This window comes from Podarcis liolepis (genome assembly GCF_965112155.1).
Source record: "Podarcis liolepis genome assembly, chromosome: 14".
NCBI lineage: Eukaryota > Metazoa > Chordata > Lepidosauria > Squamata > Lacertidae > Podarcis > Podarcis liolepis.
Genome location: NC_139569.1, coordinates 38,968,455 through 38,986,122, shown reverse-complemented (window position 1 = coordinate 38,986,122; position 17,668 = coordinate 38,968,455). Strand labels below are relative to the sequence as shown.

The 17,668-nt window shown below is 43.6% G+C and overlaps 1 protein-coding gene across 2 annotated transcripts in view; it reads right to left on the bottom strand.

Moving 5' to 3' along the window:
* BNC1 (basonuclin zinc finger protein 1) overlaps positions 1-17,248 on the bottom strand; it is a 38,674-nt gene extending 21,426 nt beyond the window's left edge. The window contains exon 1 of one of the 2 annotated variants that reach the window (XM_083475335.1): positions 17,099-17,248. Coding sequence is in view for 1 of the 2 variants with exons in the window: in XM_083475334.1 (XP_083331460.1) it covers positions 16,823-16,831 (9 nt within the window). In the remaining variant the exon portion in view is untranslated. Of the gene's footprint in view, positions 1-16,822; positions 17,069-17,098 lie in introns of those variants that run through there. The other variant, XM_083475334.1, reaches the window with a different exon arrangement.
* Between the last annotated feature and the right edge of the window lie 420 nt (positions 17,249-17,668).

Below are 17,668 nucleotides of genomic sequence, written 5' to 3'. Positions count from 1 at the left end.
GACTAAATTCCTTTGTGTTTAAAAGCAATCTCCATGACTGATACCTCCACTGCCTGTTTATGGCAGCCCCCTGTACCTTGTGTACAGTTGCACAGAAAAAGGAATTCAAGCAAGCGTAATAATAATAATAATAATAATAATAATAATTTATTATTTATATCCCGCCCATCTGGACAGCTCCCAACAGAATACCAAAAACACGATAAAAGGTCAAACATTAAAAACTTCCCTAAATAGGGCTGCTTTCAGATAACTTCTAAAAGTCAGATAGTTGTTTATTTCCTTGATATCTGATGGGAGCGGGCGCCACTACCGAGAAGGCCCTCTGCCTGGTTTCCCTCACTTTCCCTCATGATGGGGTACACTATCAAAGGAAAAGTAACCCTCTTAGAAATTAATTGATAGCCTTCCTATTGATACAAGTACCGGTCATTTAAGGGAGCAGGAGCTTCCATCTTCAACATCATCAACAATCACCTTTGGTTACTCTAGAGAGAGGAGTGGATTGGACAGTACAGTGGTGCCTCGCAAGACGAAAAGAATCCGTTCTGTGAGTCTCTTCATCTAGCGGTTTTTTCGTCTTGCGAAGCAAGCCCATTGAAGGATTAGTGGATTAGCGCTATTAGCGCTATTAGCGGCTTATCTGCTGATCGGATCAGCTGATAAGCAGCTTAGCGGCTTAGAAAAAGGGGGGGGGGAACCAGCAGGAACTCGCAAGACATTGTCGTCTTGCGAAGCAAGCCCATAGGAAATTCGTTTTGCGAAGCACCTCCAAAACGGAAAACTCTTTCGTCTAGCGAGTTTTCCGTCTTGCGAGGCATTTGTCTTGCGGGGCACCACTGTATATATAAAAGTATATTATTATTATTATTATCATCATCATCATCATCATCATTATATTGCCCTTTACCGAAGATCCCAAGGTGGTTTGCAACAGAAAAATAGGGAATGAGAATACAAAATAAAACAAAAACAAACCAATAACCCTCTTCCCACAAACACATTTGAAAAGCCATAGGCCTGGTTATAGAGAAACATTTTTGTCTGGTGCCTAAAGATGTATAAGAAAGGTGCTAGACCAGCCTCCCTGAGGGAGGGGAGTATTACACAAATGGGGAGCCACTGCAGAAAAGGCCCATTCTTATGTTGCCAGCCACCAGAGACACATGAAGACGGTTCTCAGGTGATGAGTGTCAGATCTGGGTTGGTTCATATAAAAAATAAAAATAGAGTCCAGGTTACAGCAATGGTATTAAAGGGGAATCTCAAAAAAGTTTAAAGGCTATGGATGGAGGAACACTTTGTAGGAGTGGTTCGTTTAAAAAACGTTAAGTAAATCAATAGGCGGACATTGCAAAAACTAAGAAATGTTCCCGAGAAAAAGCCACGAGCTTCGTGTGAATTTACAAAACATGCATCACAACACACACTGAGAACTGAGCTCTGAGAGTCACTCTGCTTTAGATAGCCGGTTAGCCCAGCAGTTGGCATACTTCTGATAGAGCAGCAGAAAGTCATAAATTTTCTTTATAAGGTTCATCTAAGTGGGATTGGGGGGGGCGGGGAGAAAGTATGTTGTGTTGAGCCAAGGCCTCGTTGACTTCACGAGATGTCAACTATAACTGGAGCTCAATTATATTACCTCACTGCACTCCTGAAAGATGCCGTACTTTCCATAGACTGCGGTCTGTTCATCAGCCCCAGAAGATCAGAGTTAGATCAGCATTCCATAAATAAAGAGAGTCCGCAAAGAGGCGTCCCAGCAAAAATTGCAAGGTGTGTGTGTGTTTTTTCGAAGGCAGTTGTCCAAACAGATACATCAAGATGCAATCTAATATTCTTTCAGATAACCTTCACTTATTTCATGGGCTTTTACTTTCTTTCTCCATTCATCAAATTTCATCACTTCCTCGCAATTTTTGTTTGATTTGTTAGGCTTGGGTTAAGCTGTATCCCTGTCTGCTTACAGGCACGAACCTCTATATAGGATTGCAAGAATGCTAAATACAACAAGGTATTCATTTGCTAGATACCGGGCCAGATTACTGAATATTCAGCTGATGTTGTAGGACAGCTGTGTGGCTAAATGCCTAAGTAGGAAACCCCTGTTTTCTAACCATTCCCTCCTTGCTTTTTATAGTGTCTCGTTCCTGTGTATTTGTTGATACATCTCTTATTTGCTGTCATATTATATTCACTTTTGACCAGGGCGGATTTGATTTAAATCACGATTTAAATCACTAGTCAGTAAGACTTGATTTAAATCATTTATTTTTTTACAGAAAGACTCATTCTTGCTGGTATAATCTTAATATTGACAACCAAATGAAGGTTTCATTTTTGGAGTAATACATTTTCAGAGTAGTTTTTACAGTTCTATCAAAAATTACTGATATGGTTATACTATTAGAAATACACAGACAGATAATTATGAAATTATTGTGAGGTTTAATAAGTTAACTGTTTATATTTGGACAACTTTTCTGCTGTCGGAAGGAGAAAAATAATCATTTCCTTAATAACAATTTAAACAATTTATTTAACTAAAACAATAGCATTATAGCATATGTATCCAGGTTTGTTAACTGATGTGGTTATTTTTTTTTTAAACAACAACTTAGACTGAGTTTTAGCACACATGAAAAACTTAAAACAAATCCTTATTTCCCAATGAATAGCCTTTGGACTATAATGTAACTTAAATAGAAAACTATCTTTAGAAAGATTTTTCCTCCAAAAGCATTTTATTTTAAAAATCCAATTTAAATTAAAAAAAAATCTGATTTAAATAAAAAAAAACCTGAATTGTTATATTTTTTTTTTTAAATCATAGATTTTTATCCACCCTACTTTTGACTGGAAGCCCGTTTGATGACCACTGAGTGGCATACGCAGGCTACAACAGCAACAACAATAAATTCTTTTGGGAGTCTGCCTCTGGAAACCTTCAAAAACCACTTTTAAAAAGCAGCAGCACTTACCAGATTGGTATGAATGGTGGCAATGGCACCTGTCAGTCTTCCTCATCGCTGGAGGACGATGTGGAAACAATGACAAGGCAGGCAGACTGGTACTCCAAAGTGCTTGGCTGTGATTCAGAGGTACACCAGTACCCTGAACTGCTAGCCATTTCCCCCACTCAGTGTCAGCCATTTTTTCAGTTTCCCCACTCTCTCTCTTTTTGGCTGTTTTTGCCCTCTTTGTGCCTTTTTGCAGATTAAACTGATGTATTTAATTTCCCCCCCTCACCTCGCATTTACACAGTCATGCGCGAGTTGAACACATGGCAAGTGGGGAGATGTCCGTATTCCACATCTTTCCCCCTCTTTTCTTGACCCTCCCACCCCAAACCCTCAGTATCTTGCCACTGAGCACGCTCAGTTCTCATTGGGCTCTCTCCCCCCCTGCATTTAGGGGGAGGGGGCTCCCATTTCCTCCCCCTACTTCCACATATATTGGGAATCCCTCCAGCAGGCCAATATTTCCATTTCATTTCCTTAATGGGGGCATTTTGCTGCATCGCCAATATAACTTTACTGCAGCGTCGACCATCAGTATATACGATGCAATTTAAAGAGGTGTCCCACCTCACAGAAAGCATTCCTCCATTTGAAGGACTGTCCCGTCTGTCCAATTTAAACATAAATAACCATAAGGAGGGAGAGTGAGAGCACCGAAACTGCCCGCCAACAGGAATAGCTCCATCTGCTCCATCTGCACCACACATTTAAAGCAGTATCATTCCACTTTAAACAGTCATGGCTTCCCCTCATAATCCTGGGTTCTGTGGCTTGTCAAGGGTGCTGGGGGTAGTTAGAAGACCCCTACTCCCTTCAAAGAGTGACATTTCCAAGAGTGGTTTAATAGTCAATCCTTCTTCCCAAGGAATTATGGAACCGACATAACTTGCCACAACAATTGATTATTTTCTTTGTTGCTAATATTAACTTACGGCCTTTTACGGATGCTTCTTCCAAATGCTCAAATACCACTGGATATACTAACTCAGTAACCCTTACAACAGCCCTGTGAGGTAGTCAAGAACGAGTACAGTGGAACCTCAGGTTGCGGATGTCTTCCGTGATAGAGGCACGTCTGCAACCTGCAGCGTTTGCATCCTGAAGTGCTGTGTCTGCGCCAGCACGATTTGGCGCGTCTGCGCATGCGTGAAGCACAATTTAGCGCTTCTGCGCATGCATGAGCGATGAAACCCGGAAGTAACCCCTTCCAGTACTTCCAGGTTTCCCGCGGTCCGCAACCTGAAAACACGTAACCTGAAGCGTCTGTAACATGAGGTATGACTGTACTACACTGGGGTTTTTGTTTTGTTTTTGGCCAGAACTCACCAGAACTCAGTCCTGGCACCTCTCAGGTGAGCGCCATTGTCATTCTAAGAGAACGAGGGAGGTGTTCATGGTGAGTCCTGGCACCTCTTTTTCTAGAAAAATAGCACATTAGAGATGGGAGGCTTGAGGGACAAAGCATGCACAATTGAGGCAACTGCATATTATTTCATTGTACAGTCCTGCTTCCATTTTGCTTTCCCTGTTTGTCTCCCCTGCATATGTCTTTAGATTGTAAGCAAATTAGGGCAGGGACCTGTCCTTTTGTAATCTTTAAAGTGCCACCATGCTCACGGGTGGCACTGTATAAATTAGGAAATCAGTATATAATTCCATCGAATAAGTTTCTACCAAAGCTAAGGTTTGAATCAAAGGCTTCTTGGTTCACACCTCTACCTTTGGGATGACAGTACAAATGAAAACAGATACTTCTATACAGGCAAATGTCACTGTAAGTTTTGTTCTGGCCCGCTTAATTTAAACAGAGACAGCTTTGTAGTCGGCATTCAGGGTGGCGATAAAGAGGTAGATCAGTCCCAGAGCAAAACTCGACCAACAGGACAGCTGGCAGATTTGTGGGTCTCGCAATGGAAAGCAGACCGTTATCAGAACTCATCTGTCTCTGGATTAAGGTAGAAATTCTTTCCCAAGTGCAGTTTAGGTCATTAGAACATCTAAATGCCAAATTCTCTGCTCTGTGTACATGATGGGAACGAGAGAGTGATTTATAGCTTCTGCTAATAGACTGGCGAGCTTGGTACCAGCCGGCCTGTAAACAAGAGAGGGTGTTTTTCCTTTCCTTCCAGGAATCTAATTTCTTGGGTGCCATTATCCATTCAAAATATTTCCTCCGCCTGCTCTAAAATCTTCTTCCCTCCCTGAAATCCTTTTTCTTCTCACACCCTCCGTTTTAGAAAAAAATGCACCACCTCACTTGACACCCTTTTACGATGACAAAATTTCCCATTTTTCTTCATCTCCCCACAGTGAGATCCATACTGAACTGGGTCTGGATCAGATCAGAGCTCAGTCGTGCCCCCGGTCCCCTGAGATTAACCTTGGGAACTGCCTGCAAAACGTCAAGAATGGCGGTATAAAATGAAATGGGTCTGTTTATTAGGCAGTTGGCCTCTCTTAGCACACCTCGTGCATTTCCCTGTTGTTTACAACACATCCAGAAGGAGTCCTGAAGCAATTTACAAGAACTTGCAAGATTCAAAAGGTAGATAGACGACGTGCAGCAGAATTTCAGTGCCACGGAAAGATTTAGGACACGGTGATGATTGCCAGGGAAGGAGCGGGGAGGATTTGAAGTGAAGCATAACTGCCCATTAAAAGGCAATCTGGGAGCCTGCTTTTATAACTCAGATCCTCCAAGTGTCCCTACTTTCCACGGACAGTCCTGGATTTACAGAAGCCATCCTGGTTTCTGATTTGATCTCAGAATGTCCCACTTTTCCTTAGGACATCCCTATTTTCATTAGAGAAATGTTGGAGGGTATGGAGTTTTCCGACCCCCAAGTCAAGGAGATAAGTAACTATACAACCTATAGAAGATAGCTGAAGGCAGCCCTGTGTAGGGAAGTTTTTTTTTTAATGTGTAATGTTTTATTATGTTTTCAGATATGTTGGAAGTCACCCAGAATGGTTGGAGCAATCCAGTCAGATGTGTGGGGTATATTATTATTATTATTATTATTATTATTATTATTATTATTATTATTATTAATTAGTGGTTTTCTGGGGGTACACAGGGGTACACATACCCCTAAACATTTTGTGAATCTGATGACGGCTTCATTTCCTTTCCAGGTGATTTTCTTGAGTCAAAATGAGACTACCCCTAAACATTTATTTTATTTTTTAGAAAAAAGCAATGATAATATTAAATAGGGCATCTGTATTTTCATCAGAGAAATGTTGAGGGGCATGATAACTGGATTATTGTATTGTTGTAACCTGCCTTGGGAATTTATGGTAAAGGGTGGGTAAGAGATCTAATTAATTAATTAAGATGTGGCATAATGTCATATGTGGTAATTTCCTAACCCTCTACTCATGATGTACTCTGAAATATCCTTTTAAACTCAAGGTCTAGATTAGAAGATGAAGCCAGTATACATTTGCAAAATGTAGGATATAATGCCCTGATCCAAATCTGTGTGTACGCTTTTTTGTATGCCAGGATTTCTCCGTTTTAAAATGAAAGGCAGGCAGATATTCACCGCCATTGAAATGAATGGAGAAGTCCTGTTGAGCATGTGTTGTTAACTTATGGGTTAGTGAGAGTTATACCTTCAAAGGGTGGGGTAGAAGAAAAGAAACATACAAATTTATTTAGGGCTACTGTGTTTCTAAAGATAAACTTTAAAAATATATATTAAAGTTGACATTTGGTTTGCCAATACTTTGCACATACTTTGTACATGTCAGCTCCCAAGTAAGACCCATTGAGTTCAATTATACTGAATTAGGCTTAACTATATTTATTGCTACTATTTAGGGCTATAGGAAGCTGCCTCATGCAGAGTCACCTCATTGGTCCATCTAGCTCAGTATAGTTTAGCTCAGCCTTTGCTAACCTGGCCAGGTGCCTCAGAAGGTTGACAAAGGCTGGCCTAGTCTGACTGACAGCAGGTCTTAGGGGTTTCAGAAGTCTTTCCCAGCCCATTCCCAGCCCCACAGTGTCTCCTGCTTGGAAATGTCAGGGGCAGCAGAGGGGATCCAGCAGAAACGAAGTCAGTGCTCTCCCACTGAACTTCAGTCCTTCCCCAAAATTAAAATATGGAAAAAGAGAGCTGTCTCTGTTTAAATTAAGTGGGCCACTCTCATGCCCATTATCTCAAGTGGACGCAGGAAGCTGCCATTTTGGCAGACCATTGCTCCATCCAGTATTGTCTACTCCAGGGGGGAGGCAGATGTCCTCCAGATGCTGTGGAACTCCAATTCCCATCAGCCACAGCCAGTTTGGCAAACGATCAGGGATGATGGGAGTTGTAGTTCAGGAACATCTGGAGGGCACTACACTGGCTATCTGGTCTACCCTGATTGGCTGTGGCTGGTTTCGGATGGAATGTCTTTTAGCCATGCCTGGAGATGCTAGAATCGAACCTGGGACTTTCTGCATGCAATGCAGATGTTCTGCCCCTGAGCGATGACCCTTCTCTGGGCTTCCCTGGAACCTGTGTGCCTCCAGCTGTTGCTGAACTACAACTCCCACCCTCCCTGTCCAGTGACCATGCTGGCTGGGGTTGATGGAAGTTGGAGCCCAACAACTTCTGAAGGATCACAGACTCACCTTCGCTCCTCTTTCTGAAGGGCTGTAGAGTGCAAGTTGATTTCAAAAGTAAAGAACCTTAAGAAAAAGGAGTGAAGTTGAAGGAGAATGGAAAGTTACCGTATTTTTTGCCCTATAGGACGCACTTTCCCCCCTCCAAAAATGAAGGGGAAATCTGGGTGCGTCCTATGGGGCGAATGCAGGCTTTCGCTGGAGCTTGGAGAGCGAGAGGGGTCGGTGCGCACTGACCCCTCTCGCTCTTTAGGCTTCAGGAAGACATCCGCAGCCTAGGCAGCCCTGCGGGAGTTCCTGCAGGGCTGTCTAGGCTGCGGATAGTAGCCTGCTTCCCAGAGCGCCAAGCGCCCTGAAAGCAGAGCGCCCGGCGCTTCGGGAACACATCCGCAGCCTAGGCAGCCCTGCAGGAGGTCCCCGCGGGGCTTCCCACGCTGTGGATAGCAGCCTGTCGCCCGGCACGCAGGGAACCCTGAAGCAGGGCGCCCCTTGCGCCGGGCAGACATCAGCCAGCCCCACAAGCTTGGGGGACAGCAGGGAGGCGCAGCGGCGCCATCCCGCTGTTCCTCGACCTGGTTCGGTTTCCCCGACCTGCTTTTGGGAGGGGAAATAAAGGGGGAAATTTCCTTTATTTCCCCCCAAAAAAACTAGGTGCGTCCTATGGGACGGAGCGTCCTATGGGACGAAAAATACGGTACTCATCAAAAGCCAGTGGCAGTCAGCCTGCACATCGTCCCTTGGTCATTGTGTTCTCCATTATGGTGAGATGTTTCATATTTCTGTGTAAATCATAGTAACTGTTACTAAAGGTGCACCTATACTTAAAAATTAGCAAGTGCAAGTTGTATTTAAATCAGTGGCCTCTTTAGTCCTTTTTTTGTGATCTGCAAGTAGTCATCCTGTAGCTCATTCTTGCCTGATACAACTCTATCACACACTTTTACTGGTTCCATATTTTCAGTTCTTCCTGTGACTAGTTCAAAATCAGCTTGCTTGACTCTAGAATGTATTCAACCTCAAATCTTTTCCAGCAGAAAAACATCTCGGTTGCCACCACTTACTTCAACATGCCATGGACCTATTTAGCCTAGCATGTTAAAAAGTAAATAGAGATTTCTTCCCTACCACAAGAATAGCTAAGTTTAAAAGTTTTCTCCACTTCCCAAGTTGTTGTTTGTTTTTTTAAATCGTCTCCCAAGATGGAGATTTTATTTGAATGGTCAACTCCTTAAGGCCAAGGTTAAAAGCTGTTCCCCTTCCCAAAGTTTCTAGTCACTGGAAAGGAATGCTGCCTGCTTGAAAATTAACACGATGGCATTGCATCATTAGAGGCAATTATTAAAAATTTGTTGTGCTCATCCTCAGGAGAATATGTGTGGTTTTCTCTGTTTTACATTGTGTAATGTAAACTGCAAAAAATATATTGCGTAAGTCTCTAACGTTGTTGATGATATCTTGTGCATATACTCTGTGTGGTTGAGTTTAAAATGTATGGAGTTGCATAAGATACAGTTGCACGATCCAGTTCAGATGTAGGTTTTCTTATTGCCCGAGAGCTAAAGTCACATCTGTACTCCTATACCTCTTTAACAGTCAAGGCTCTCTCTGGGAAATGTAGTTTACTAAAGGTGCTGGGAATTGTAGCTCTGTGAGGGGTCTCCTAACAATACTCAGCACCCTTAGCAAAATACAGTCCCCTGGATTCTTTGGAGGGGGGAGCCATATCTGTTTAAAGTTGTATAAGAGTGCTTGATGGGTAAACTATGGATGTGACCTAAATCAGCTGAAACCACAGAAGATCTTGTCCTCCTGCAAGATCTGAAGCGGCGTTTTAAGATGAGGTTTCTGATGCTAAAGCAATACCTACACATTGGCCAGAATGCTCAATTGCACTACAAATTTCTCTCTCTCTCTCCACTTAAATAGAGCAAATAGAGTCCAGAGGGAAAATAAATATTCATAACACTTTACTAAGCAAACTGAACAAAAACCGTGTAAAGTCTGAGGAGAAAAAAACAGAGAGGTTTTGTCTTTGTTACTTGCACATAGCAGGGAGACATTGACCTAAACATACAGAGTTAAACACCCTCAGAACTATGCAGCCAATTGGAGCATGTGCTTCCTTAGTGATGATCACACCGCTGTGTTTGGTTACTAAAGGCCATTTCCACCACCATTGCTGCTCTTCATTTACTGACTCACTAAGAAAAGAATTAACCCTTAAGCTACACATGGAATGATCTCTGTTGTACTTCCAACATCTCTTTCTGTCCATGAGGCTCGAAAGCAATTTAAGCATCATGTACAAAAGCACTAGAAGCCTTAGGGATGATGCGCCACTAACAATCAAATCCTAAATCTCTAAGGGCTATAGCATGCATGGTTTTCTTTGCATTATATATCAGTGTATACATTACATAGGAAGTCCAAATTTTAGTCAGTGTTGACGCTCACCTTTTGGGAATCCGAGATCAAATTCATGAGTGCTCAAAAACAGATAATTATTCCCACACTTTTTGGACATAGGCTGCATTCAAATGGCAGTTTATTCCGTTTTCCTGACGCTTCCCCACTCTTAATTTCTGCATTCTGTTTGAGCTTTCACATGACATTGAATGCTAGCCCCAGAAATACAGCTCAAGTGTAACACTAATTTTCATGTTATTTGCTTCTAGAAAAAATGTTTGCTAATAATGTGGCAATGAGTGATAAACTTGAGCTGTATTCTGCTGTCTTTCTGGAAGTGGCTTTTATGCCATGTGAAAGCTCAAACAGAATGCAGAAATTACCGTATTTTTCCGTGTGTAAGACTATATTGTTTCCTAAATTTCTGAAGTTTAAAAAAAGGGGTCGTCTTATACACAGACAGTGAATGGTGTGTTTTCTTAATTTTGAATCCCCCAAAATAGGCGGCGTCTTATACACGGAAAAATACGGTAACAATCAAGGGAATGCCAGGAAATGGAAAAAAAGCCATATGAATGCAACCATATACACATGAATATTGGACCATGATTTAGGGCAAGTTTTGTCCCTCCAGGTGCTGTTGGACTATAACTCCCATTAGGCCTAATGGCCAGAGATAATAGAACTTATAGTTCAGCAACACCTGGAGGACCAAAGGTTCCCATACCTGCTTTAGGGGAGAGAGAGTAGCTCAGGGGTAGAACAACTGCTTTGCATGCAGAAGGCTCCAGGATTGAACTCTCACATCTCCAGGTGGGTTGGCAATGTCCCCTGTCTAAAACCCTGGGCAGTCGCTGTCAGTCAATGCGAACCAAAGGGAGCTGATATTGCTGGACTACAGCTCCCATCATCACTGATGCAGGCTGGGGATGATGGGAGTAGGAGTTCCACATCTGGATGGTACCACAGGAAACGAGCCATTGCTAATCTGATGACTGATTGAAATGCTTTTTATAGCATAGCATTGGAGACATGCAAACTGACCACCCAAAAGTCACAAACTTTTGGGTCTACCCAGGAGAAAAAAAGCAGGAAGGGAATGCTTTTGCTGACTAATGGCCACTAACCTAGACAGCATCTTAAAAAGCAGAGACATCACCTTGCCCACAAAGGTCCGTATAGTTAAAGCTATGGTTTTCCCAGTAGTGATGTATGGAAGTGAGAGCTGGACCATAAAGAAGGCTGATAGCCGAAGAATTGATGCTTTTGAATTATGGTGCTGGAGGAGACTCTTGAGAGTCCCGTGGACTGCAAGAAGATCAAACCTATCCATTCTGAAGGAAATCGGCCCTGAGTGCTCACTGGAAGGACAGATCCTGAAGCTGAGGCTCCAATACTTTGGCCACCTCATGAGAAGAGAAGACTGCCTGGAAAAGACCCTGATGTTGGGAAAGATAGAGGGCACAAGGAGAAGGGGACAACAGAGGACGAGATGGTTGGATAGTGTTCTCGAAGCTACCAGCATGAGTTTGACCAAACTGCGGGAGGCAGTGGAAGACAGGAGTGCCTGGCATGCTCTGGTCCATGGGGCCACAAAGAGTCGGACAAAACTAAATGACGAAACAACAAGAAGATGTACAGATGACAACCACATTGGGCAGTCTGAAGTTTCTGGAGAGTTTTCTTTGGCTGTGGAAAGCTGGAATGACTCGCCAGAGTGTACAACTGGAGTATGACACCCATTGGCGCCCGGGCATCTTAGACACAGTCCCTTGGTCTCTGCCAAGGCAACCTTACACTACTACTGTAAGTTTATTTTCATGAGGGTTGTTGGCTTTTGGGGCTTTTTGTGTTGTTTAGCAGGGGTCACCTATTGTCTGAAGGGTGCACTATATGATTTATTTATTTTTGGCCTATGTTTTATTTTTTGGGGGGTGGTATATATGTTTTGGTTTATTTTTAGGGGGTTCTGAGCACCACCAGCTTTACTTCTGTGCACTGGGTATTTTGCGGTGCCTATGACCGTTTCCAAGATCTCCAAACAGGCCCCCAGGTACCAAAAGGAACCTTCCTAATAATCAATTGAAAGGAAGAATGCAGTTGCTCGTTCGTGGCTCAGCTGTCCCAAGGCAGTCACACAATTTGCCTTTGCTGGGCAGTGGTGATTTTGGATGTGGGACTTAATGGTTCTCTTGAGGAGTGGTGCTCTTTTGGTGGCAATGTGCATTACTTCACTTGCTTCAAATTGTGGTGGGAAATTGTGACGCTTTGTGGCCCTCCCCTCCTTATTCTGCTGAGTGGGGCCCTGGGCTGCCTGCCCTAAAGGCCTACACCAGGCATAGGCAAACTCCGGCCCTCCAGATGCTTGGGACTACAATTCCCATCATCCCTGACCACTGGTCCTGTTAGCTAGGGATGATGGGAATTGTAGTCCCAAACATCTGGAGGGCCGGAGTTTGCCTATGCCTGGCCTACACTAATGGTGCCACTGCTATTGTTCGGAGTTGGGAAGGGCCATGAATGTCATCTGGTCTCACCCCCTGCAATACAGGCATCTTTTGTCCAATGCGGGACTCGAACCCACAACCTTGAGACTCATTCCTTTAGCCAGGCATTCTGCTTCTAATGGTGGCAAGTGAAATTACTCTGTAAGTTAAAAAGGAAGGCATGAAGGGGGTGATTCAGTCCCTGTTGGTTGTCCACAGTATCTGGTAGTCCAGGTTACATACTACCTCTGAATACAGAAGCTACATTCACTGTGGCTCCATCCATTGTAGTTACCCAGCACTGACAGACCAATCCTCCCATTATGGCTAGATGTGCCCAATATGGAACTTCATAAGGTTCCTTGGAATTTCATACTGGACACCTTGGGGAAGAATGTAGCAGCAGCAGCAGCAGCAGCAGCAGCAGCAGCAATAATAATAATAATAATAATAATAATAATAATAATAATAATAATAATAGTAAGGTAAAGGTAAAGGTAAAGGGACCCCTGACCATTAGGTCCAGTCTCTGGGGTTGTGGCGCTCATCTCGCTTTATTGACAGAGGGAGCCGGCGTACAGCTTCCGGGTCATGTCGCCAGCATGACTAAGCCGCTTCTGGTGAACCAGAGCAGCGCACGGAAACGTCGTTTACCTTCCCGCCGGAGTGGTACCTATTTATCTACTTGCACTTTGACGTGCTTTCGAACTGCTAGGTTGGCAGGAGCAGGGACCGAACAACGGGAGCTCACCCCGTCACGGGGATTCGAACCGCCGACCTTCTGATTGGCAAGCCCTAGGCTCTGTGGTTTAACCCACAGCGCCACCCGCGTCCCACTAATAATAATAGTAATAATACCCAAAAGATTTAGAGCACAGGCCCTCCAAGTGTCTCTATTTTCCAGGGACAGTCCTGGATTTACAGAAGCCATCCCAGTTTCTGATTTGATTCCGGAATGTCCCGCTTTTCCTTTGGACACCCCTATTTTCATCGCAGAAATGTTGGAGGGGATGGAGTTATGCGACCCCCCCCCCCCGAGTCAAGGAGATAAGTAACTATGCAACCATTAGAAGACAGCTGAAGGCTGCCCTGTGTAGGGAAGTTTTTTTAAAAAAATGTTTAATGTTTTATTATGTTTTTATATATGTTGGAAGCTGTCCAGAGTGGCTGGGGCAACCCAATCGGATGGGCAGAGTATGACGAAGATGATGGAATAGGACGTCTCTGTTTCCAGCAGAGAAATGTTGGAGGATATGTTGTTGCTACCCGGCATTGATAGACCAATCCTCCCATTATTGCTTGTTGTGCCTACTATGGTTCCTTGGAATTTCATATTGGGAACCTTGGGGAAGGATGTAGATGTAGTAGTAGTAGTAGTAAGAATCACAATATTTTGCGAATGGGCCATAGCTTAATGGTAGAGTATCTGTTTGGAATGCAGGCGGTCCGGGTTCGATTCCCGGCAACTTCAGGTAGGGCTGGGAGGGGCTCCCTGCCTGAAATCCTGGAGAGTAGCTGCCCATCAGTGCAGACAGTATAGTTAGATGGACAAAGGCAAGATACATTCATTTTCCCCACCCTACCCACAACTTTCTTCTTTACGATTAAAGACAACAAGGCAGATTCGCAAGTTCCTACGGGTTTTTTTTTAATCTGCCAGCTCACTCCATCCCAAAATATACGGCATCAGTTAAGAAATGAATCGCACCAGCGAACATTAAATGAGAAAGGAAGCTCAATTTGGGAGAAGCGCCGCTACCTGTATCCTAGTACAGTGGTACCTCGGGTTACATACGCTTCAAGTTACATTCGCTTCAAGTTACAGACTTCACTAACCCAGAAATAGTGCTTCAGGTTAAGAACTTTGCTTCAGGATGAGAACGGAAATCGTGCTCCGGCGGCGCGGTGGCAGCAGGAGGCCCCATTAGCTAAAGTGGTGCTTCAGGTTAAGGACAGTTTCAGGTTAAGTACGGACCTCTGGAACGAATTAAGTACTTAACCCGAGGTACCACTGTACATAATGGATTTGAGGTTAAATGTGCGCGGTCTTGGAAGAGTCCACCGAGGCAACGCAGCGATGGCGAGGCATGCCCCTTCCCAAACTAATTAAACGGATTGCCTCTGCTCCTCAAGAGCCCAAGAGGGAGAGCAGCCCACACGGCCTGTCGCTATCCCTAAAAATCAACATCCAGCGACTGAAGACGGGATGCATCTCTGGCAATTTGTGCTGTGATCCCAGCGTTACAATGGGTAGCCACCGCCGCCTACTTTGCAAAAAGAGAGATCCCAGGACTTTCGCTCTGTTTGAGTGTCTGTGTGTAAACAGCAGCAACCTGCACTATAATTTTTTCCTTTTTTTTAAAAAAAAAAGCAAGTTAATGGATAGCAAGATACACTCATTTTCCGCACCCCACCCACAATTTTCATCTTTACAATTAAATACGATTAGCTGGCATTCCCTTTAACCGTCAGAGGCGCACAGTGGCAGATCCGTAGCCACAAAAGAGGCACAGTAAATGAGAAGAACATGTTGCTACACTGCATTTGAGAAAGTTTGGCTCCGAGCTATGCACTGATTAATATCAGATCTCCTCCTTTACTCGCCCTCTTGACAATCTTGTCACATCTGGCTGACAAATCCTTACAAGCTTATCCAAACCAAGGCAGCCCCAGTCATGCTTGGGGTCTAGCTGGAAGGAAGCGGCAACACCAGCCGCGCACTGATGTGCCATCAGTGAAACTAATGAAGCTGACTTCAGTTGCAGGCTCCCGGAACAGTAAAAAGGAGCACAACATGCCTCAAGGTTTTGCAACACAGCGCAGAGTTAGCTCACCAGAAGATAAGACAAACAATCACCTCCCAAGGTTCAAGGAGCCAAAGAACTGCATGATCAAAAAGAGAGAGAGAGAGAGAGAGAGAGAGAGAGAGAGAGAGAGAGAGAGATTGCTAACACACTTTAGCACCAAGCTCAACCTAAAAAAACAGTGGTACAATTTATAAATCCTGCTCCCCACTTCCACTTTTCAAAAATAACAATTAATGTTCCTATTTTACCAGTCTTCCATACCTAACTCAGGTGCTGTTAAGCAGAAACATTTTTTTCTCTGTCTCTATAACTAGAAAACAATTGTTTTCCCAAGAATCCAGAGTTATCGAGTGTGGAACACATCTGTATAAAATTGCTCCCCCCCCCTTTCTTTCTCACAAACATTTTCAATTGACGGGTAATCATTTTTATTTTAAAGCAAATGTTTTTTTAAAAGGGAAGGGATGGTATGGTGGCAAGAGGCTTGGTGTGTTCACCGAGCAGGAAAGTAACATTAAATATTTCTTTCGCTATGCCAGCAAGACAGCACAAGAGTCTGTTTTGACAGTTTTGTGATGGTGCTTTTTTACGGAATGAAATGACAAAGGACAGAAAACCCCAAAAGATACATCGGTGTTTGCCAGTCTGGGATGTAATGATTTAGTCTTCTAGTTCTCTTTGTATCTTAAAAGCACAAACAACAAACAACAACTTTGTGACAAGGGACTCCCCACCCCCCAATGCCTATTTTGCAAGACACGTTATGGTCAGCAATGAACTATATATACAAAAAGCACACACCATTGCTGGTCTGATTCCCAAAGAAACCTCCTTTGCAAAATCGCAGTGTCTGGTCTCCTGTGCAATTTTTTTTTTAACATCACAATAATGATAATGTATTTGCTTAGAGCACTTGACTCAGAACACACTGAAGTCACAAATCATGACTTTTATAGCTATTAATGTACAACCAGGACCTGTACGATTAAACATTGTCAGGTCATCATGATTTACAGATCCTGATGCTTCAACGGGGGAAAGATTAATTGGCGGTCCGATTCTGCTTTATCACAATGATTTTCCAATAACTTATAGGCAAAGGAAGGCAATCTCATCGTTTAGGATGCATTTTGTCCAGAAGGCCAGCGTTTAGTAAGTAAGGTTTGCTGTGCAAAGCACACTTACTTTTGAATCAGTTTTTTTTTTAAAGGAAAAAAAGATGAAATAAATCAATGGAGTTATTTCTGTGCAAACCTGCTTAGGCTCAGTCTGTTAAGCAAACAGATAATTCCAAAACACAAGGTAGCCGTCAAATAAGAAATCGCGTAGTGTGTAGCACCTTGAAATCTTATTGTTTGCTATCCCAGGATAATGAAGCAATTACAGCAAATAGCATTATTTCTATAGCACAAGAGCTTGCAAGCAGGGAAAGGGGGGTGGGAGGGAGGACAACCCAAATCCATGCAGAAACTACAAAAGAACTTTCCTTACCTCCGACATTCTTACGGAGCATGTGTTTTGAGAGCTATAAAACAGTTTCCCATCCCCTCTGCTGTGAGTTGTACAAAGAAGAACCAGGAAACATTCCTGTCTGTACAAGTAAGGGAGGCAGAATCATCACACGCCTTGGTCTTTTTTACCCTTGTCTGAAGCAGAGAGCACCTCCACGCCTGATGTGCGCTTAGAGTGAGCACAGGGGAGTGAAATCAGATCCCTCCTCCAGAAACCTCCAGTCAGTCCTAAGTTGTGACTGCCTCTCTCTCTCACCTCTCCAGGATGCTCCCACCTCAGCGCTCCGGAGGGGAGTGTTTCGGCAGACCCCTCCAGTCACAGGGCAGACCCCTCACAGCTGGCTGGGAGAGGGCATGACACTCATCTTTCACAGAGACTTGATCAAAAGGAGTCAGGGCGACCCCAGGCTCTCCTAATGCGGGGAGAGTCTCTCTACCTCTGCTCTTACCGCCTAACTAAGGCATTAAATCAATGCAGCTAACCTAAGGCCTATATTATTATTTTTTTGCTCCTTCCCAAGAATGTGAACAACTTTCTGCAAGTAAAGCTTGCTGTGGTGTTCTTTGTTTTTGCTTTTTTTAAGGCGGGGGGACACTTCCCACCTTTTTCATTTTTTAGTACAGTGGTACCTCAGGTTAAGTACAGTGGTACCTCAGGTTACATACACTTCAGGTTACATACGCTTCAGGTTACAGACTCCGCTAACCCAGAAATAGTGCTTCAGGTTAAGAACTTTGCTTCAGGATGAGAACAGAAATTGTTCAGGTTTTAAGAACAGACCTCCGGGACGAATTAAGTACTTAACCCGAGGTACCACTGTACTTA